The following is a 24,597-nucleotide window of genomic DNA, read 5'->3' as shown; positions in this document are numbered from 1 at the left end:
AAAACGACTGATATTACTGCAGTTACTGCGTCACAGTAGTTATGAGTCCTCTTCGTTTGTCTGCATGACTGTATTATACTGCCACCTGTTGGCCAACTCACACACACTAGAAGGAACTCCAATGAATTAATCATAAGGCACACAAACCGTTTAATTCTTTGCATTATATTTAATTTTGTTATTACTATATGTTTTTGTAAAGTATAATATTACAGAGTGTTTTTTTCCTAATTTAAAAACACTTTACAAATGTTTTTTTTATCCTCGGGGGGAGGCTGGAACAGATTATTTGCATTTCCATTTTTTTTTTCCAAGTGCGAAAGGCACCACTGTATAAGCAATGGGTCGGTTTCTTTAACCAATCAGATTTCAAATTCCTCCTCACAGGGCCAAAGCTCTGACCCTTGGTGATGTCAGCATTTTCCCATCCTCTGATTGGTTGAACTTTACAGCCTAGTTTTACTAGCAAAACACGTCTGTAGTGATCTAGACATATGAATACATTTACCCCTGGTGAGTATGATGTATTTCATTAATTCATTCTTTTTGTCATGCTATCAAATAAATATTGATTGTTAACTGCTCAAGATGTTTAACATGGCACCGTTGCGTGCTGTTTTATTGCGTTTTTGTGTAGTATTGATGGTTTCCATAATTGCAACGTGATAGTGTTGGTATTAAGTACTGGATTTAGTCAGGCAAGTCCCCACTGAAGGCCCGTATATTAAATAGACAGTTTGAATAATGAGGCTCACATTGTTTACGTACAGTATATGTAATTTTATCCATAATCATCCTCTTTTCCAGATGGACTTTTCAGTGACGCGGTCAACGACCGTCCAAGTGTGATGCTGCCATCTTGTGGTTGGAGGGAGATATGTCATCTGAGGCTTGAAATCAAACATCTCTGAGCAGCAAAATAAGGACCTTTTTAAAAATCCATTCATTGGAAGGTATGTGGAACGTGGACGTTTTCGAGTTATTTTTTGTATTTTTTATGTTTTTATTTACACTTTACTGTGTGATGCCCCACTGCTAAAATATCATAGACTTTGTCAACCTTTCACTGCTTTGTTGTTTGTCAAATCAAATTTAAAAACAAAATTGAGAATATATTTTCACCCTTGACCAAGAGTGTCTGCATTTAATATTATGCACCATAAACGGTGAGATTGTATGTTATACAGTCATTGAAAATTTATAAGGAACACCTCTTGCTTCCTCCTTTTTTATTTATTTATAATTATTTTTGTTTTTATATTACCTGAAGAATACAATTAACACGATAAAATCCAGCTGATTTATGTCCAACAGTTTTTGACATGCTTAAATTTAATTGTATTCCCATTAATTTTGGTCCTTATACGGTAAACCAAGGAAAAAACTAGTATGAGCTATTTTTGTTGCCATTATATTTTTCCGAAAAAAATGTGTCTTTAATTGTACCAGGCATTCAAAATGAACAAAACACTGAAGAAACAAGGGTTTATTCCATGACTATCAGAAGAATTAAATGTAATGTATAGCTATTGAGTTACAGTAGTGTGGAAGAGAAAGGCTGCTGAGGCACCACCAAATTGACCACTAGGTGGGAGTGTTGCAATGTATGCAATAAAAAAGGCCCGGAGAGGTGACGTTGGGGCTTGCTCTCCTAACAATTTACTGTGATTTCATACAAAACGTCATGCCTTGTAATCTAAAGTGATATATCATATTTACTCAAACAGTGAATGGGGATTTTATCAACTGCACGATATAAATCTGTATTTCAGTTGGTAGGTAGGCTGGCAGGTAGGTACTGTAGGTTTATAGATAATATATGCATACATATGATTATAAAATAAGCACACAAAGCCACAATCTAAAACATTGTTGGCGTTAACAAAAACATGTCTGTTTCACGCCAAAGAACAGTCACACAAAGAAAGACTTTACTAACATTTTAGTCACATTTGTAATGTTTTGTAAATACTTTAAACAAGAGCATTTGCGACATCAGCTCTCATGTGTTGAATGAGTGTAACTTTGGCTATTCGAAGCGGTCCTGCCGGAGGTTTGAACACAATAAACTGCATCTGCCTTAAAAATTGCAGCAGTACAATAAGACGTGAAGTTGACATGCCAACGGGGAAGGCGGAAGTGCAGCGTGCACAGAGTCGGATGTGACGTCGGCCAGCTCAGGGCGCCGGAACGTTGTGCCCCAGCTCGGTCGTATCTATTGCATGCTACTGCGCATGTCAAACTTGAAACGAGAGTCAATGCGGCCCAGACCGGAAATGCGTCACGAAATCAGATGACACAGATGAACAAAACAACAGCTTTAATCATCATTAACTATATATTGTGTGTCCTGCTCATCTAAACATCGATACATATATACTATATTTTCAAACGTTCTTATTTCATAATAAATATTTTAATTTTTTTGTCTTTGAGGAAAGTAATGGGGTGACCACAGTCAGTGGTTGGGTGGTTCCCAAGCGCCTGCTATTGACCAGCCACCACTGACTTCTATGTTAACTTTGCGTAAGATTTTCTTCTAAATTCTCATGGGAACACACTGAAGTGAGAACAACAAATGACAGCATCAGCTGCATCAAAATATGACTTCTTCCCTCCTTCTCCCCCCCCCCCCCCACCCTTTTTAGGCAGAGGTCCAACAAAACTATTAGCAAGTATGGGAATCCCGCTTCCACTTCTCCCCTCCCTGGGGCTTGGGGGGCAGACGGCCAAGTTTGTTTTCTCCCAGGTGGTCCCTCAAAGGGTGGTGTCGGTATGGTGGTGGGGGGTTGCTAGGGGGCCCTGCCACACCACCGCTGATGTATTAGGTGAGGGCCCTTGAAGTGACATCGCTGCGTCTCTTTTATTGCGGCGGTGCTCCGTCTTGTTGTTCCTGTGGGCTGAGACTTGAGCGTCGAGGTGAGCGCTGATGGTCGCCTATGGAAAGCTGTTTGCGCATTTATTCGTTATCCTTGACATCCAGCTAAAGGTCCACGTACTAGTATTCTCTATGAGGTTTTATTTCTCAAAAGTAGAATAATATTTTAAGCTACTGTAACATTATGCACAGTTGAACATTAACACTGTTTTTAAATTGGACAATTTAAAAAATGACTTCAATGGTGAGTCAATTAAAATATATTGTACATACATACCTAGATAAAAGTTTTAAAATGAACAGTTCTTAAACATGGAAATGGGTTGTACAAACATTAAATACAACTGAACTGAACTTTGGCAGTAATTATTTCGTGTACCACTGGAGGGAGCCCATATGTACCACTAGAGGGCTTAGTACCACACTGAGAATCACTGTCCTAGTCATTTTACTAGCGCGATTGACTTACTAGTGAGGACAAAGAGTGTACTCGTACACGAAACGTACATGGCTTTGAAAGCTGTTTGAGCATTTATTCAATATTCTTGATATCCAGCTAAAGGTCCACGTACTAGTACCCTACTTGTCCTCACTAGTAAGACTGGCATACTTGTAAGACAGCTACATGTTTCTCGTGACGCAAAGCTGTGTACAAATGCGTGCTACTAGTACTGCTGGTGACATAAAATTGTACTAGTTAACATTTTGCACTTCACTAGTAGCACTACTAGAAGAAAAACAACGACTAGAAATGTTGCTTGAAAATGGCAGCTCCTCGTCCTGGGTAGCTTCCAAGTCGAGGGCAGAGAAGCTCAGTGTGGTTTATTATGTAAATTAAGCCTCCAGAAAAACTCCCAAGACCCAACTATTTGCATACAAGCCATTTGAAGAATCAATTTTCCAGCATATTTCTGCTTTATCACAACAAGCTTAACTGTCTTGTATGCAAAAACAGTTCTTTTCAGTGTTTCATATTTTTTTCTCCATTGAACTTTTTACGGAACATCCTCAACCTAAAGTAACACTCGTCCTTCAGTTTGTGATTCAACAGTGTAAATCAGTCATTTTCAAAGTGTGGTATGAGTACTACTAGGTACGTGGGTTCTCTAGTGGTATGAAAGAATCAATGCCTAAGTACCGTTCAGTTGTCTTTCTGTTTTTAGTACAGTATGTTTGCATTTAATCCCTTTTTGTTTTTTGTTTTGTATTGTTCTATATTTAAACCCAGTCTTAATGTTCAAACTGTTCATAATGTTACAGTTGCTTACATGATATTAAATGTACTTTTTAGGAGTAAAACCTTTTCCTTGTTTTTGCTGAAAACGTAGGCCTACTGCTCTACTTTATATGAATGTTGGTTATGATGGTACTTGGAGCGCTAAGAATTTTTTTTAGTGGTACTTGGTGTCAAAAGTTTGAAAACTACTGATTTAATTGCTTGAGACCAAGTTAGTGCAGGTAGAAGTATTTTAAATGATAAATGTCACGGCCCAAACATTAGCACAACAGCTCAACATGATGTTAAACATAAATGATTTTGAATTCTCTGTCGCTTTTAAAAGGCCCAAAAACCAATTTAGTTTTTTTTTTGTTTTTGTTTAAGTTTTGAGCTGCTCTCTCACTTTTCTGTGAGAGTAAAAGTGTTTGTATTTGCCAACAAAATGGGGATGAAGAGAGGGATGCTATCAGAGACAGAGAGGGAGAAAGAGGCCTTTTGTCAGAACGCATAAATAACTTGTCTGCGGGATGTAAACATCACCGGTCATAACCCACCAGAATTAAAACAACCGCTCTGCACAGGATTAACACACATTTTCCCCTTTTTTCTTTTCCTTACCCCACTTTAATTTCACATTCAAAAAAGAAGCTTCCCTTTTAGGCCTTTTACTAGAGTTTTTCTGTTTTTTCAAACTACCCAAGTAGAAGCCTTTTTCTCTTGTTTTAAAAGTAATCTTTTGCAGGCCAGCGTTTGTTTATGCAAAGGCATCCGCATCCAGCGTTATCTTTTAGCAAAAACACTGCCACTTATCTGCTCAGGTTTGGGCTATTATTCCAAAAGGGGTGCAGGGATAACAGAGGTGAGGTCACAACACACAGACACACACAAACCAAAGGATAGCAAAATGTCAAAAGTGATACAAATATATATATATTTATAGCATCTGTACAATTTAAGAGACTACTATATACTATACATAAAAAAATGCTTATGCAGAGTACATATTACAAAGAGTACGCTGTTTGTCTTTGGACCAGCAAAGACAAAAAATAAAGGGTGACTTAAAAAAAGAAACAATGCAATTAAATAGTTTCTTTTTACGGGAACGAAAGAAGGAGGAGGACATCCCTCCCTCCCAGCTGTTATTCCCACTCGAAGGTCTGTGGAGATGAGACGTGGGCTTCACTAGTCCCAATGGTGACAAATGAAACGTGACGAGGTATCCACAGTGTGTTTGGTCACGATGCCGTGGTGCCACACAACCGCGTGGGGCTCAGCATTTCCTTCAACTCGTTTTCGGGCTTGCCTGCAACCATGAAGGGCCATGTCTGTAAAGTGAGGGAAAGGCAATGATTACAGAAATATTGGAAAATTGCTCCAAACGTTTGAAGTTCAAGTTGCATTGGATTTTTTTCATACAAAGTAGTAGGGATGAAATTTAAACTGATTAATTTCACACACTTCAAGTGCATTTGTCTTCTAATTCACTGCTTTTTTAAAGACATTGTTGCAATAAGATTATTTATTTAGTGATTACCCTTTAGCCTCTCATAACCGATACAATAGTTGTCCAAAATCAATATTTTCTAAATGATGTGCATCTACCAAAGGGTTAAGATGTCACTTGATGGTTAAAAAAAAAAGTAAAAACTGTTGTTGTTTTTTTCAAAGAAATAGAGAGTTCAAAGATCATTTACTTACTCTATTTTTGTAATGCACAGAAATATTGCAGGAAAAAATGAAATATTACCTTAGTAACTATTATCTAGCTTCATGGTACCCATGTAGTTTGCAACAGCACACCTTTATTTCTTAAGACTTAGATTTCTTTAGTTCTACAATCGCAAAACTTCTTGTAAAGGTTAAATCATTCTTGGGTTGAGCTAGCATTTTATGGTCCTTAAAAGTGATGATTTGCATTCTTAATGTGCTGATTGGTTGGTTAGATTAGCATGCCATAACTGATAACGAGGCGACACTTTTGGGCAAACTAAACTCACGAGACACTTCATTGTAGGTACACATGCACAATCCAATGACCTGACAAAGATAAAGCTGATTGTCATGAATCAATTCATCAGTGTAAAAAGTGTTAATTCAATAGCATGTTCATTTTGGGGTCTGTGTCATAGTGCATCTTCCTGAGAGCTCTTTCTTATATTCTGCAACCCCAGTTCTAAACATTTTGTTCAATGAAGATACCAAAAGTGAGCGTTATTATCTTTGTGGTGGCTTATTTGTGTCCTGTATTAGAAGCGGGCCTAATATTTGTCATGTTTTGTTTGAAAAGGCGTCATTTTGATTGATATGCAGTGTACACATATTTTAATGCATATTAAAATATACTGTATATGTGACTGCATATTTCATTTTTAATTATGACATAAAATGCTATCGTAACTATTCATAACACTGACCCTTTTATTGTTATTTTTAACCTGGGCAATGTATTATTCTTATGGATTTCAACCTGTTAGCACATTGGTAATATCACTCAGTTTTGTCATATTTTTGAAGTCCTTAAATTTAAGACATTTGTGTAATTGCAGGTCAGGTTATTTTGGGGGAAAATAAAAGAATTTAATGCAGTAAGAAAATAATTATTTAGCTTGATGAATAAAATAATAAATGCTTGAGTTAATGTTAATGCACCCTGGCAAGAATTAATTAAGTATGTTGAGCAATACCACGATTGATAAAATTAGAATAACAATCTATGTAGCATTAATGTAAGCAGGTATGGGTAAAGACAAAATGCCAGTAGTGGGAAGTAACGAAGTACAAATAGTTATTGTACTTTTTTCAGGTATCTATGTACTCGAGTGTTTGTTTTTCTGACGACTTTTTACTTTTATCCTCACTTTTGAAAACAGATCTATACTTTAGTCTGTAGTTTTTAGCTTTTACTTAGTTAACTGAAACAGTATGTCTTTTTTCACTGAGTATCTGGGCAGCAACTGTACTTTGGCCAGCTTGGCAAAATCGCTTAAAAACTAAATTGGAGTCAGCATTGTGCCCTCGCTGTTGTCTGCCAGGCTCACCAGGTTGACGGGGTGGATGTATCCGCTCTCGTACTTGTCGTTGGCCAGCACCTGCCGCAGGTGCGCGATGTAACTGGACGCCAGGCGCAGCGTGTCCAACTTGGACAGCTTTGTGTCGGCCGGCACCCACGGCAAGGACGTCTTGAGCCGCGAGAAGGCCTTGGACAGGACCCGCATCCGGGCCCTCTCCCGCGCGTTGGCCGCGTTTCTCTGCACTTGTTTTCCCTCCCGCGGGGGGGCACCAGCGCCTTCCTCCCCCGCGATGGCCTTGCGGGACTGAGCCTTGCGCGATGCCGTCCGGCGCCGCTTGGTGGGCGGCGTGCACGCGGCAGCGTGCCCCTCGCTGTTGGAGCTCTCATCGGTGCTCTCCGCCGAGGCGAACTTCAGTATGCCGTCCAGCAGCTCGTCGTCCACGTCACTCAGGGAGCCCGTGGACATGGTGGGACTGGTTGAGGTGCTGCGGGTGCGGAGGCCGGCTTCAGAACGTGAGCTCCCGGCGGCTGCGTGGGTGTGTTCATGAGTGGTGGAGAACATCGCGACTGACTTTGTTTTATCTCCGTGAGCAGGGAGGGCGGCGGCCTGCAGGGATGGGAGGAGGAAAGGACGTGGACCTCCCAAACATTTGACTTTTTATTGGACACTCAGAAAAAAAAGTTTCTATCACAATGTTTCCCAACCTTTATGGAGGCCACATAGAAATAAAATCTCATGGTCCACCACCAAACAAATATTGCTCTGCCAGTCACTATACATCACTGGTATCGATAGATGGACAAACATTGCATTTTGCTGAAGCCAACATGAGAAGATTTTAAGGGGGTGACGGCACAGGTTGAGAATCACTGCTCTATATGAAAAGTTTATGCATTTAAAGCCTGAACCCCTACTTTACTCTGAATAAGGAGAGGTGCAAAAAGTACTCACACGCGGTACTGAAGTAAAAGTACAGATACTTTTGTAAAGAAAATACTTGTAAAAGAAGTACTGATTCAACTCCATTGCTCAGGTAAAAGTAAAAAAAAAAAAAATACAGACTGAAATATACTTAAGTACAAAAGTAAAAAAATATTTTTACTGTCAATTATATACAATAGCTGTTTTGACAACTTGGCACAATGAAAAAAATCCTTTGCAGACAATATAGTTTCCCTCTTTTATTCAAATTTATTATTTTTATTCAAATTCTATTTTTTATATAGAGTAACTTAAGCTTTACATTTGAAAATCATGTGAAATCAATACAAATGACTAATTAAGTGGCTAAATGAACATTTAACCCTCACCTTTACCTTTATTAAAGACTCTTAATGGTGTATAGATGAAAGAAGGGAGTGAGGGAAGACTGTTATTTTGTGTTTCTTGCCTTCTTCATCAAATGGTTGCCCCCTGGGATCCTCCTTTTGTCGTGTAAAAATGTTTTTAATAGACAGCAAGACGCATTCCACAATGCATGCTTTTTATCAACGACTAGCTCAAGGCAATAACAAGCCTCCTGGTCTGCTCGGCAACACCCGGACAAGTTGGGGCAACATTGACACAACATCCTGTCAAAGCCATGCCTTCAAAATAAAAACAAGCCATCTAATAAGCCACACTTGATTTGGCCCTGTGGTAGCTTATTTATCAGTCACACTGCAAACTTTGTTGTTTGTTTATTGAGTGTGACTGTTGCAGTATAACTTCAGTGGTGAAAAGTGTTATTATACTGCATGCTTTTGTTTTGAAGGTCTGACTTTTGACAGAATGTGTTACGCACAGAGCTTGCATTGTGGAATATGCTTTTCCGTGTATCGAACCCTTTATAGACAACTTTGGAAATTCTTTGATTGAACGCACATTGATTCCGGGAAATGAAAAGCCGAGTCACGTTATTTTTTTTTTTGTACGAAAACCGTGAAAAAATTGTCGAAAAGCGACTTATACGAAAATTTTAGTATACGAAAACCAAGGCTACGCTGTATTTCTACTTTGTTACTTCCCACCACTGATCAACGCTGGCAGTGTAATGAAGACTTTTAACAGGAAGTTGCCTCATCGTAAGATTAAGTGTACTTAGTCCGCATCCCCTTCCACTCACATATCCCAAATAACTTTCAGCACATCGTGCCAGTTCGCAGGGTGGAGTGCAAGGACAAGTGGTTGGGGGGGCTGGGTTTAAGGCAGAGGTGGGGGGGGGGTCACATCTCAAATGGCAAACTGGCGCCTTGGTCCCCTCTGATGTAACGGATATGAGGTACCCCACAACAATCCCCTGTTTGGCCTTCCACATCAATCCGCACCGATGCGCCACGCATCCGATCACTCCAGGCCGCTGCGGGGTGAGCACCTTGCAAGAGTGACAATTGTGGAAATAACGTAAGCAGATTATGAGAGAGAAGACGAGAAGGAGGTGACGGGATAGTGACAGAGGAGGCCGAGTCCCTCCTGGGTGGGCCTGGATTCAAAGCGGAAAAGTAATAATAGAGTCGGCGAGATTGATGATGCACCTCTGAGCGTCCGCCAGAGAGCGAAGGAGGCCGAGGGAGAAAGACGCAAATAGCCCGTGAAAAAAAAGATGTGCACGTCCCCTTTTGTTTTCTTAAAAAACAACATTCTGCCATAATTTTACGACCGTTACTTATTTGCATGTGGTGCAAAGGCTGTCTTGAAATTGCTTCATTTCCTTCTCGTTATTCTTCGGCCAAATAAATTGCCTTGATAGTGAACTCCGGAATTTTTTACAAAATTCAGCCCCCGAAGCCAGTTTCACATAGCAACAAGAAAATTAAAATCCATGTCTATCACGAGTAGACCCACAAAAAGACTGAAGAACCCATGCCCAAGAAGACACAGTAAGTCTGCCATTTTGGTTTGAAACAGCCATTTTAGGGTCATTTCAGATATACTTTATTTAAGAGGTCCTTTCAAGAAAATTCAGCCCCAGAAGCCAATTTTGCCTACAGACATGCAATTTAATAGACATGTCTGTCATGAGTTGACCCACAAAAAAGTCTCTAGAACCTATGCCTGAAAAGACACAGGAAGTCGCCCATTTTATGGTAATTTGGGATATTTCCAGGTGTTCTTCCAAGAAAATTCAGCCTCCAAAGCCAGTTTCACATAGCAACATGAATTTTGGTAGGCATGTCTAGCATGAGTAGACACACAAAAAAGTCTCAGGAAGCCAGAGAAATTCTAGCATTTTTTTAAAAATTTTTTTACGCATCCATTTTATAGGCCATTTCCATGGGTCCTTCAATCACCTCAACTATTTCTAGAAATGTTACCCAATGGCTACCAAATTGAAACCTTGCATACTACATGGATGGGCAAAGTTAAACTGCGACCCTTGTTTGCCTACACCATACTAATGTGGGCAGAGGACGGCGTCAAGAGTTTGATGATCATTTTGAGGATTCCCCATGAAAAAGGGGGCCCGTTCCTTCATGGCTTCTCGTAGCTTTAATGCTTACCTTTATTTCTCATGAAGAAAGCTAAAATATCCTATCAATGTTGCATAGTGATCCTAACTCCTCACGGTAATGTTAAAACAAAGCCCAAAGTATTTCCTCTCTTCCCTTGCTGGCTGTGACACGAGGCAACAGGTGGAAATAGGGGTGATAGTGGGGGGGTAGCTGCTAATTAGCGGGTTAGGTGTCAAAGGTCGCTCTGGTGGTCTGATGTCACCATTAAGGGACGGCTTCCAGATGTTGCTAGCAGGGCCACGGCAGGGCTGCATGTGTTCATCTAATCTAATGAGATCGTCAAAAATTGTGCCTTTGCAAAACTAATGCTCACTTTTAAGTAACACTGTCATCGAGGTATCCATTTGACATTATTATTCTGATTGTAGAACTTAGCAATGTTTATAATATGTACACCCTCTAATGTGTTGTAATGTTTTCATTATAGGCACATTTTCCTTAAGCGTTCTATCTACTATGTTTGATTGCAATGAGTTTGACTAATAATTTGGGTGGAATTAAAAAAACTTGAATATTAAGATGAGCTATTTTTTTTGTTTGATAGCTCACAACCTCAGAACTTTAAAAAAAAAAAAATACAGCCCCTGAAGCCAGTTTTATGTGGTGACATGAATTTTGGTAGGCATGTCTACCATGAGTAAACTTATAAAAAAGTCTCAAGAACCAATGCCTGAGAAGACACAGGTAATCTGCCATTTTTCTATGAAGCAGCCATTTTAGGGTCATTTTTTTTTACATTTGCAGGGCTCCTTCAAAGAATATTTAGCCCCCAAAGCCAGTTTCTCTTAGCATCATGAATTTTGGTAGGGATGTCTATCATGAGTACATGCACAAAAATGTCTCAAAAACCCATGCCCCAAAAGAGACAGGAAGTCTGCCATTTTGGTTTGAAGCGGCCATTTCAGGGTCATTTTGACATTGAAGTCCCTCCAAGAAAATTCAGTACCCAAAGCCACTTTTCATAGCAGCATAAAATCCTATTGGAAATCAGAAAAAAAAAACAAGCCAAAACATGGCTTGATTTTTTTTTTGTCACTTTTAAAAGTTAAAAATATAAACAAAATGTCAAAGAGTCAATATTTATTCAGTAGTCTATATTTTACATTAAAATATAAATTTTCATTACAGTCAGTGTTTTTATTGACTATTTGACAAATACTGACATAATTGCCTAAGGAAGTAAACAGGACAATCGCGTTCAAATTGGAGTCGGCAACTCACACTTGCCAATTGACCCTCACGCTGACGCTGTGTGTTTTTATCGGCAAACATCGTTTCTGGACTCCACATATACTGTACTGTATTACTTTTTTTATTGAAACCACTCACAACATGGTGCAATTGTCAAGGAAGAAGCAGGTTTCCCTGGATGCTTTTGCTATATTATAACAATACAAAAAGAGTAAAGGGGATGAGAAATAAAGGAGTGTTGGGATATTTGAGAGGCTGTTGCTATTTGAGCAGATGTTGCCAGTAATCACCCCATTCTTTGACTGCACTATCACGCCAGGGACTCTCCACGCTTTGCTTTTTAATGACAGGTACATATGAAATTATAAATAAAGTGAAGCATTGTTGTAAAAAACTATACAGTGTCGAGATACACTATATGGTGTATTAATGCGGCTTGGCGACTGGAACTCGCTTCAGAGGCCGAAAGTTAAGTCTGCTACCTTGCAACGGCATTCATCTGCAATTCAAATTTTGAATGCCAGCAAAACTTTTAGTCGACGTTCCACCACTAGCGAAAACTAGTTGCAGAACCCCACAAACTGTGTGAAAGTTTAGTCACGTTCGCACGTCGTTCGGTGCGCAATGGGCTGAACAAGAAGCCAAATATTGTCTTATTCACCTGGAAAAAAATCTATCAGTTTTCTATCACACATGGGAGTAAATCAGAAATATAAAACAGGAAAATGAAAAAAAAACAAAAAAACATCCAAAATCAAACAGTTGCTGGGGAGACTGTGCGAGGAATAACAACTGTAATCTGCGAGTGAAGCTGGGGGCGAGAAAAACATCATCCATCTTTGTCCAAGCACTCCGGCTCTCTGTCCATTATCAACCCCCCACCCCCACCCCCCCACTCACACACACACACACTCCCAGCGACCCCCCCAACACAGACACACACACAGACAACACGGCTTCTTCCCAGTTCAAGTCCGTCTTGAGACACAAAAATCAAAGTAAAACAACAACCAAAAAAATAGTAAGGTTGCCGAGAGTGCAAAGACCCAGCAGGGAGTAACGAGGACAGGATGTGGCAGACAATAAGAGAGAGTTATGAACATATTTATTGCACTTGAAATATGATGATTATTATTATATTTCAAAAAGACAACAATCCCTTTGATTTTCGGTGACAGGAGCATCCGGCGAGGAGGCGACTTGTGAGTCCTGCAAACGAAGACGGATATTCGGGACATGGCGCCGGTTAATGGCCTGGAAGTCTTCTTCCTTACAGTGTGAGGGAGTTAGACGGTATTGTTTGGAATGTATACACACATGCATACACGCTCACACGCAGACACGGACACACACATTTATCTGCATCAGCATGTGACGGATGGATGTGAAGTTGTTGTGTCCTTCACAAAAGTTGGAAGTAAAAAGTTCAGAGAGTGTCACAAATTCAATTCAATACAAATTAAAATGTTAGGCTAGTTATAAACCTTCCACTGCTATTTTAGCAAACACGGAGCAGCATTACATACAAACAGAGCATACTCACAGGCATATATTGTCTCTGCTCTGTGGGAACGACAACTATGACTGGAAATTACAGTAGTTGGGGACATTCTTTGCCTCCTCTTCTTGCTCTTAATTACGCTTTATTTTCATCCAGTAAACCTCAGGGCTGGCTCGCATGTTGTGGCACAACGTGGTACTACACTGAAGGCACAACTCTAAATTCAGACTTGCCAGTATACTATCGTATATTACATCTCATGAAAAAAAAAACTGTATAGTGTGCTGTCAGAGTTCATCGGGAAATTATCCAATTTCACTTAATTTGTCCAAAAGTTATTATTTAATAATGACAAATATGCAGTTTCATTCTTCATCTATCGTACAGTGACAGGCAGAACAATTACATGCTCTTCCACTAAATGGCAGAAAGTACAATAAACATGTCCTGTTGCTATTCATACAGCAGAAGAAGTCATCAAGGGTTCCTGCAAGTATTTCAGCTTTGTTTTCAATTAAGCAGGCCTACATTTCACACTAAGTAAATTTGTGAGTAAATTGAGATGAGATCATCCATTTTTTCGTATTGCTGTTTGGTAGTGTGTCTGAGATTTTTCGTATTGCAACTGTCGGAATCTCGTATGTCCAAATAGGGTAAATTTCATATTTTTTCACAAATCGATACTATTGGTCTGTCACCACCTCATCTGTTATTTTTACACATTATTAATCAATTCAAAGTGTTGAAAATAGCTTGAGAACAACATCTTTGAACTCTCTCGAACGCTTGAACTGTTTGAAAAGTATTGTTAAACGCTTCCATCACTCTGCAGGGGCCGTGTGGCATTTTTTCTCCACGAGATTGAAAGTCTGGATGTTTTTTTTTAGACAATAAGTGAAAATAGTTAGATGCATTTGAGGAAGCCTGTTTTGTTAAAAATGGATCGCTGTAATACTGCGTTGCAGAGAGGTACTGGTCAGCCACAAAGAAAAGTGCGAGCAGATTCATTTCCGCCTGTTAAACTGTTCACTCCGCTCATAGGATTTATTTATTGCATCACTTATGTCTGTAAGACCTTTGAGAAAGAGTTTTGGGAAGATGATGTAACTTTTGAATTTCCTGAAAAGTAGTAGTTTTGGAGATACATTGGCTCAGTATTGGGAAACACTGCGTATGGGCATGGTGGTGTATGTATGTGCCCGCACGCTGGACAGGGCGGTAGGTCCCAGAAGCAGCGGCGTGTTCCAGAGTCCTGGTCTCCGTCACTGTGAGTGAGTCTCGAGTTTATAAACAAAGCAGAGGGACACAGCTCACTTTTCTATCTCCCATTGAAGCGGTTGGGTTTGTTTATGCGTGTGAGCCGTCTGCACTCCACTAAATCCTTCAGTGCGACCTGCACCCTCAACCGCACCCCCACCCACTTCACAATCCCATCTCCATCCGCCATCCTCTCGGTCTGAGCTGTAAAGTCCAGCCACAACACAGAGAGTCAAAACAGTTGAGCGCAAACAAACTTTTACAGCTAAGACGCAAACAACACACGGAAAGTTTATACACTGCAAGTGTGTTGGCTTTGGACAAAAATAAATAAGGGAAAAAAGGAATCTCAAATGCACATGCAGTTGTATTGACTTTTTTATTTAACACACAAAATACAAATTGCACGTAAGTAGTTGACAAGAAAATATTACATGGTATCATATTTATCTTGATTTGTATCAAATTGAATGGTTTTAGGAGGTATTTCATTAATTAACATATTATTTATCTGTATTACTGTTATATTAGTCTTTTTAGATGATGATGATTATTATTATAAATTTTAACAATTTAACATTGTGTTTTTTTTTTATTGCTGTTTGTGTCCACTTGTGTACAACTCCACTATACCATGCTTAAAATAATAAGAATGAACAACATATTGTTCATTCAACAATAAACAGTGTCGATAAAAAAAGGATCATGTAACTAATATTGTGTCTCCTGCAGGTCTCCATTTTAACATACTTGCCTTTTTTTTTTTTTTTTTTTTTTTTTTTTAGCTTTAGAATTATGATCTCACTGCATCATAATCTTGTGGGTGAGTTCGCAAACAGGGCACTGATACCGACATACGGTCATTATCTGTTACGTGTTGCTCATTTCGGTGCACTATCAGAGATTCCGTAGGAGTAGTCCCTGAACGCAGCATTCTCCGCCTTCCTGTGCGCTGGCCGAACAAACTCCAGGCTCATGTGAGATGAGCCTGCCGCCAATCACTGGATAAAGCAACACCTTGAACGGCTGATATCGATGATGTGTTGATTGGGGCAGAGACGTTGCCCACATGACCCGTCTCCCTCCCTTCCTCCTTGCAGGTCCTGCGGGGCGATCGGCCCGCGATGGAGACTTGTCCTGGGAGGCTGTCCACCACCACGGCCCCCACCCTCTCCTCCTCCTCCTTTTTCTCCTCCTCCCTTCTCCTGCAGGGAATGAGCCTGATGCACAGGGAGGTAACTTGCACAAATATTTAACTTAGGTGTACGTAAGTGTTACATAGGCACAGAAATGCATGGCCTGGCGTATACAGTGTCTTAGCTTTATGTATAAACATGATATAAATGTGGAATTAGTGTACAGTGAATCCTCGTTTATCACCAGGAATGCAGTATGTTCCGGACTTACCACGATAGGTGAAAAATCCGCGATATATAGAGCGACATATATGTTTTTTTTCAAGGGAAGACCAATACCAGTACCAATACCAGGTATCGGTATCGGACCGATACCGGCATTATTTCAAGGTATTGGGTACTCCTGGAGGCTGTCGATACCAACAACTGACACTTGAGGCATGAAAAAATCTTACATTGAGTAAGTCCTCTACACTGCTGTGGTTTGACACATCGGCGAATCTTCATGTGCGTCAGAAAGAAAGAAAGAGAAAGAAAGAAAGGTCTTTGTTATGTGTTGTATATACAGTGGGTACGGAAAGTATTCAGACCGCCTTAAATGTTTCACTCTTTGTTATATTGCAGGCATTCGCTAAAATAATTTAAGTATTTTTTTTCCTCATTAATCTACACACAGCACCCCATATTGACAGAAAAAAACGAATTGTTGAAATTTTTGCAGATTTATTAAAAAGAAAAACTGAAATATCACACAGCCATAAGATTTCAGACCCTTTGCTCACTATTTAGTAGAAGCATCCCTTTGAGCTAATACACCCATGAGTCATACTTTGCTAAGACCTGGTATCTGCCTAACCCTAACCCCTCACATGACATCTCAGCCTAATCTGTTTTCACGAGAGTGTGGCTCCGTAGTCCCGTGAGACACGGACATAATGCTACCGGAGACCAACAGGAGATGACTAAGAGGTGAGATGTGACTCGTGATAAAAAGACGCCCTTGCACACACACACACACACACACACACAAATCTCCAGGGAGCAGCACAATCCTCTGAAGCCCGAGTCCCACAGGCAGGAAGCAGACAAGTGTGTGTATGTGTGTGTGTGTGTTAGCTCATTAGTGAGTGCACGTGTTTGTTTGTACGTGCGAGTGCGACCCAAGCTCCGGTCCACATAGTAGTGGAGGACAGACGCAAAAGCATCTCGCCTTTGTGCCCTAATTGCAAACACATGTGTGCTAACCATACCAATTCGTGCTAAATACTGCATTGGGTTTTACATTTTATGGTAATTAATTTGACACACCACTAAATAGTGCTGTTAAAAACCCTGCCAAATTTGGATGTTTAAAAATCCCCAAATATTTAAAACGATGTGGCTCAGGTGCCTGGAATACTGTATATCCTGCCGGGTTGTCGCGGGGGTTTTCCACACTTTGACAACGAGGCGCTCTAAAGAAGCCACACCAGTGCAAAGTCACGGTCCACACATTGACGAGTCGGACTTTTAAAAAAAAAAAAAAAAAAAAAAAAAAAAAATCCCCCTCCTCGCTCTTCCGTTTTTCTCTGTGTCACATGCGCACACTCATGGGCGAAAACGAGGCGTTGAAAAGCGGCCACGCCAGCCGATTATGTGCTAACTAATGCCAATTTTGTTAATGTGTCAGAAATGTTTCTGTTGACAATTGATGATAATAATAATAATAATAATAATAACAATGATCACAGTTGCTGTTCGGGCCCTAATAATAAAAACAGTAATAAAAATTTACCTCTTTTGTGCTTGGTGGAGGTAATAAATGACCAAAACAAGTGGAAAACTGATGACACCTTCTTCCTGCTCTTTTTACAAGACTGTGTCTATTCGGTGGGGGGGGGTGGGGGGAGGCACAGATCACATCCATCAGCTAAATGGCGTTCCTTATCTATCTTTTCCACCTCGGATGCTAATTAAAGATAATAAACCGTGCGGATCATTTCTCCGCCACTCCAAACGGAACGTCATGTCTGTCCGCTCGACCTCGCACTCGCACACATGTGGCCACCCCGTGGGCGACGCGTGCGCACACACACTCTCACACACGCACACACACACACACATACACGCACACACACACGTCTCTTGGACGTGCCGCCAACGCAGGTGGTTGCAGCACATCGAAAGTTCATGCCACGATGCGTGTTTACACAAGCCGTGAATGATAACGCATCAACGCAGACACACAAACACGTAGATTAATTTCTCTATCATATCTTCGCTCTTTTTTCCCCCGACCTATGCTCAAGTCAGTACGCAAGACTTTTAGTCCTCACTGTTTTTTTTTCTTTATCTGTTGGAAATAATGTAAAGGGATTTCATCTTTCCCACACTCGAACTTTTGCCATCATGTGACCTATCCTAAAAGTACAAAAAAAAACTGTTGGAATCTGAAATACACCCAAAGTGGCTGGTCCAAAACAAAATGGCTGACTTTCTGTTCATTTTCGGACATAGGTCCTTGAGACTTTTACGTGCGTCCTGGTAGGATCTACATGTACATCCGATTTTGTGTCTCTCGGTGAAACTGGCAAAGGGGGCTGATTTTTATTTATTTTTATTTTTTTCTCGAGGCCATTCCACCAAGTTCACTACAAAGTCCACTAAAAATGGACTCCCCATATAGTAATGAGGGAGCAGGGAAAGAGTGAATGATTCTGAACGCAGTCACTGCGGGACTTTTATAGACAGTATTGTCCCCTCCGAAGGTATTGGAGCGGCAAGGGCACTTCCTTTGTTTTTGTTGTATACTGAAGGCATTTGGGTTTCAGATCAAAAGATGATTATGAGACAAAAGTTCAGAATTCCAGCTTTTATTTCATGGTATTTACATCTAGATGTGTTAAACAACTCAGGACAGTGCACGTTTTGTTTGAAGCCACCCACTTTCCAAGTGAGCAAAAGTATTGGAACATGTAACTGATGGGTGTTTCTAGTTGCTCAGGTGTTGCCTTTTAGATGGATTGCTTAAACATTAGCTAGTGCTCGTTTTTGGCTTTGGGTTTCACCTGTGAAAACTGCATTTGCTGTTAAGCCAAAATGAAGACCAGAGAGCCATCTATGGGAGAAAAGCTAACCATTTTGAAGATGAGAGAAGAGGGAATATTGATCAGAGCTATTGCACAAACACTGGCCTCGCCTGTGTGGAGTTTGCATGTTCTCTCCGTGCCTGCGTGGGTTTTCTCCGGTTTCCTCCCACATCCCAAAAACATGCGTGGTAGGTTAATCGAAGACTCTAAATTGCCCGTAGGTGTGAATGTGAGTGCGAATGGTTTCTTTATATGTGACTTGCGATTGGCTGGCGACCAGTTCAGGGTGTACCCCGCGTCTCGCCCGGAGATAGCTGGGATAGGTTCCAGCACGCCCGCGACCCTTGTGAGGATAAGTGGTTCAGAAAATGGATGGATGGATGGAAACCCTCAAATCCTCTTTCCCCATTGAAATGAACAGAAATGCCATTAATCCGTTTCAGCCTCCCCCCAAAACAAAAATGTTTGTAATGTGTGTGTTTTTTTTTTTTTTTTAATTGCACTTTAGAATGTGTTGCTGCACCATTTGACAAGTCCCGCTCACATTTATACTTCTTCTTTTAATTGAATCCCATTTGAGTTTTGTGCGTTTTTTTTTTTTTTTTTCCCCCCCATAAGTGACTTTCTTCTGGTTTCTGATTGGCTGAAGTAGTAGCACCGCCACTTGTGGCTCAGGCCTGTTGCATTTTTCACCTGGACTAAAGCCACTGCAGTGACAGCTGGTCTTTTATTTCACTTTTTATTGAGCGCTAAGATAAAAGCGTTAACTCTGCTCTGTATCCATTAGTGCTAAAATGGCACAAGAGCTGAAATGGAATAAACTGTTGAGGTTATCTCCTCTGGCTGAGACCCATCGAGCGATTACATTGCATTGTCGGCATTTGTAAGGCTGGTAAGGACGCACGTGACCGCGCACATGCGCACCCACGCACACACAGACACACACACACTCGCAGATTCATCTGCGTGCTTGGTGTGGCTCTGTATTTATTCTCCAACATAACTCAGAGGACAGATAATGGCTGATGGGACAGTCGTAAAAATAAGCGGGTGCACATTTGTTTGGATGAGCTAAACCTCCTTCGCCTCCCCCCTTCACGATCCCACCGCTATCTGCTTATCTACGTGTACTGTATGAATAAAAGTATTGGGCCAGGAAATTAAAATGGAAGAAAATATAGAGTTGGCCCCTCCTTCGCATCTTCCACTCTTCTGGGAAGACTTGTGACAACTCTTACCATCAATCTTTTGCTGGAAAAAAATTTAGCTTTGTTAGCAGAAATTCGGGTACAGGTCAGACGAAGTCCGCTAGCTTAATGCTAACACATTATAGGAAACGAAAATAGCATCTTCGTGGCGGTATTACAACGTTTCAAGCAACGGATAATTGAACACAAACAGTGCAGCAACATGTTGAGAAATAATGAATACTCACAGGCACATATTCTTTATCTTCTGCAGATAAAAATAGTTTTTTTGGGGGTGGGGGGTGGAATGGATTAATGACATTTTCATTCAATGTAATGGGGAAAGATGATTTGAGATACATGTGTTACAGGTATTTGATTTTTTTGACCCATCAGATTTTCTGATTTTCAACCTAATCTGCCTAGGACCTTCACAATCATTAGTGCTGGCCCATTTAACTCAAACTATGTTAGCAATGGAACTCTTCCTTCAGTCAATCAGATTTCAAATTAGTCCTGAAAGGTTTATAGCGCCAACTTCGACTAGCAAAACATATCTGTGGTGATCTACACACATTAAATACAGTACATTTAAAAAATATATATATATCTATCTTTGGTGAGTATGATGTATTTCAGTTTTTGTCATGTTATTAGATAAGTATTGATATGTAAGTGGCACAGTTGCGTGCTATTACAGTTTTTTCTGTTTTGCATAGTATTGATTGTTTCTATAATTCCAATGTGACAAAGGCAGATTAAGTCGGGTAAAATCCCAATGAAGGCACAGCTACGAAATACACGACCCACCCCTGCTGTACATACATACTATGTTTGAATCTGTTTCTAAGGAGGCGGAAAAACAAGTTCCAGTACAAAGAAAAACAGCATACATCATCACAAGTACTTCCTTTGTGGAGTCTTGTAATGGGGGGGAGTCATGACAGATATGTGCTCACATATTCGCACTTGAGAATATAGCATTAATGTAATCTCTGGAACACGACTCGGAATGTTGAAATAAGAGCATGAACATGAAGTGATCCCTGACAAAAGTGGGAAACATTTCATCGAAAAGGCAAATAGGCCAGTGCTCTGGTTTTAAATCTCTCAATAAGAGGAGTATATTTTCAATAGGAGACATTCTATTAATATTCAATTAGATTTTAAAATACATATACAAATGAGGTTATATAAATACATTACATTTGCTATGTTTCATCTTTTGCAATGATATTAATGAAAAAAAATGAATACATATCCACAAAACAGGACAGTGGAATTCCTGTGTATGCTAGGCTAACGAGCATGACTACGGTTTGATGACATTGTTTGGAGCCGAACTTGCTAACATTTTGTTTTCTTTATGGCTGGTTGCTTTGGACAAAAGTTAAATACATGTATGTCATTCATTTATACAAATATGATATGGCATACAGTGCTGTTTTGGCCACCTCAAATTCTTATATTTTGGCATAGATTCCACACTTTAATGTTTAAGATCATCAAACAAATGTAAATAGCAGACAAAGATAATCCAAGTAAACATAAAATGCAGTTTTTAAATTGTGATTTTATAATAAGGGGGGTCAGAGCTACCTGGCTCTATGTAAAAAAGTAATTGCCCCCTAAACCTAATAAATGGTTGGCCCATCCTCAGCAGCAACAACTGAAATCAAGTGTTTTCTATAACTGGAAATGATTATTTTCACATCTCTGTGGAGATATTTTAGCCCATTCTTCCTTGCAGAATGGTTTTAATTCAGCAGCATTGGGTTGTCTTTGAGCATGAATGGCCTTTTTAAGGTCATGCCACAGCATTTCAATCGGATACAAGTCAGGACTTTAACAAGGCCACTCTAAAGCCTTCATTTCATTTAATTTTTTTTTAAAGCCATTCAGAAGTTTACTTGCTGGTGTGTTTTGGATCGTTGTCCTGCTGCAGAACGCAAGTGCACTTCAGCTTGAGGTAATGAACTGATGGCCGAACATTCTCCTTGAGGTTTTCAAAGCAGAATTCATGATTCCATCAATCACAGCAAGTTGTCCAGGTGCTAAAGGAAAAAAGCAGCCCCAGACCATCACACTATCCCCACCGCGTTTGACTGTTGGTATATTCTTTTTCTGAAATGCTGTGTTACATTTATGTGACATGCAACAAAACACACACCTTTCAAAAAGTTGAACTTTTCTCTCATCAGTTCATAGAATAGTCTCCCAAAAAGCCTTAGGAAAGTCCCCTCATCTTAATTCTAACAAACAACGCAGAACACCATTAACATGCCAATGGTTAGCATCGATAGTTGCTATTTTAGATGCAACAGATATTTGAACATAAATGGTGAAGCAACACATATCGACAGATAATATAACAATAATCACAGCCATATATTCTTTATCCTCTATGAAAAATGACTAACATTACAACATCTTACTGCGTCACTTATAGCAGTAGTAGAAGTAGTAGTCTTCGTTTGTCTCGGTGTGACTCTAATATACTGCCACCTGGTGGCCAATGCAGGCACAGTAGAAGGAGCACCACAATTAATTGGATTGCAGCATTAAATCATGATGACCAAACTAATATGCTTTAGACCCAATTGTCTTGTTAAAGTTCCCACACTCAAGATGACATTGTCTTACCCAGGACGGCTTTTTTCTTTTCATAATAAAAGGGGAAACAGCGCTGTTGAAAGCCCACAACTCAATAGGAAGAAATTTGTGGGCCCGTAAATTGCTGTGTGATGAGAACGGGAGGCCAGTGCTTCGTATCTACATGGAGGCCTGGGACACGATGTATCTGCTGACACACTTTTATTGGCTCACTGTTTAATGACTTCCTGCATTGGAGTCAGACAAAAGAACAAGCATGAGAACTTATTTGTTCTCTGATTCCTGTTGACCTACTCGCTTCTTCTTCTTCTCTTTCTCATTGAATCTTTTGTTTTTAGGCTGAGCGAATGCCGCGAGTTTGACATGGTGGTGTATTTTGTTAGCGTAATAATCAATGCGCCCCCCCCCCCCCCCCCACCCCAACCGGACCCCTGACACCCACGCCTTGCTAAAATGTGGTTACCAATGAGCAAATGTTTTGATGATGAAGCCTTTTTCCAAGAATCTTTTCTCCCAAACGCCCGTGGCCTTTGGATGACTCCCCGAGGAGACCATTAATTTAAATATCAGTGTGTGCGTGTGTGTGTGTGTGTGTGTGTGTGTGCATGTGCACGTGCATGTGTGTGTTTTGTTTGCATGGGAGATTTGCGCATTTTGGTTTTATCAGACACACACATACGCACAGATACACACACAGACACGCACACACACTAGTATGATCAAAATTGAGATGGATTGATGCACGCATACATGCACATACACACAGACACGCACGCACACACTCAAGCACATAGACACACATACACACAGGAGCACACGCATGCACACTCAGCCATGCACACACGCGCCCACACAAACACATATACGCAGGCACGCACACACATACACACCCTTCTGACCATCATTCTGCACCCACACCCCAACCCGCCCCCCAAACACTTACACACACACCCCAAAACATCCTTCCTTCCATTTCATCACTTCCCACACCCCTTGCACCCCCAATTCAGACATTTCCTCAAAGTACACACACGCGCACACTCACCTACACACACACACACACACAATTGACATTTGGGAATCTCAATTCCAAGATACAGTTTTGTACATGTCCATGCTTCCAGATTTGTAGGAACAGTTTAGGTAAGAAGTTCCTTCTTGACTGACCTACAGTGGAGTGAAAAAATATTGGCCCCCTTCTTAAATTCTTATATTTTTGCATTGTTTTAGGTTTTTTTTTTGAACTTTAATGGTTAAGATCATCAAACAGATTTAAGTATCAGACGAAGATAACCCAAGTCAGCATAACATGCAGTTTTTAAATAGTGATTTTATTTATTAAGGGAAAAAAACTACTCAGAACTACCTGGCCCTGTGCGAGAAAGTAATGACCCCCTAAACCTAATAACTTGTTGAGCCCCCCTCAGAAGCAACAACTGAAATCAAGCGTTTTCTATAACTAGCAATGAGTCTTTGATGAGGCCACTCCAAAACCTTTATTTTATTGTATTTTTTTAAGCCAGAAGTTGACCTGCTAGTGTGTTTTGGATCGTTGTCCTGCTGGTGGAACATTGTCCTTCAGGACTTTCTGGTAAAGAACAAATCATCCAGTGGCTGAAGAAGCATAGCAGCCCCAGACTATCATACTACCACCACCATGTTTGACTGTTGGTATGATGTTCTTTTTCTGAAATGCCGTGTTAAGTTTACGCCAGATGTAACGAGACCCATACCTTCTGAAAAGTTCAACTTTCATCTTGTTTCATCTCATGTTTTTTTTTTTTTTTTTTGCAAAACCAAGACAAGTCTTTGTTCTTTTTGGTCAGCAGTGGTTTTCTCCTTGGGACTCTGCCAAAGATGCCATTTTTGGTCAGTCTGTTTCTTATTGTTGAGTCATGTTTTTAATGTAGTTATAATTTAAGAAATAATAAACATATTATTAATGTTGACTTAACCTAATAATAAATAACGACTTTGTTTTTTATGTATTTCAGTGAGGGCCAGTCTTATTTTCTTGGCGCAACACAAATATAATTTTGTTT

At 40.2% G+C, this 24,597-nt stretch overlaps 1 protein-coding gene across 1 annotated transcript; it reads right to left on the bottom strand.

Moving 5' to 3' along the window:
• Nucleotides 1-4,809: 4,809 nt before the first annotated feature.
• tcf21 (transcription factor 21) lies at nucleotides 4,810-7,700 on the bottom strand. Its single transcript, XM_061704657.1, has 2 exons — nucleotides 7,139-7,700; nucleotides 4,810-5,425 (listed from the first exon to the last, which is right to left on the bottom strand). Exons 1-2 carry the CDS (start codon nucleotides 7,670-7,672, stop codon nucleotides 5,336-5,338), a joined length of 624 nt encoding a protein of 207 aa, XP_061560641.1. The 5' UTR covers nucleotides 7,673-7,700; the 3' UTR covers nucleotides 4,810-5,335.
• Between the last annotated feature and the right edge of the window lie 16,897 nt (nucleotides 7,701-24,597).

Source organism: Phycodurus eques, chromosome 18 (assembly GCF_024500275.1).
Source record: "Phycodurus eques isolate BA_2022a chromosome 18, UOR_Pequ_1.1, whole genome shotgun sequence".
Taxonomy (NCBI): Eukaryota; Metazoa; Chordata; class Actinopteri; order Syngnathiformes; family Syngnathidae; genus Phycodurus; species Phycodurus eques.
Note: the sequence above shows the minus strand (reverse complement) of the source record. Positions and strands in the feature narration are given on the sequence as shown.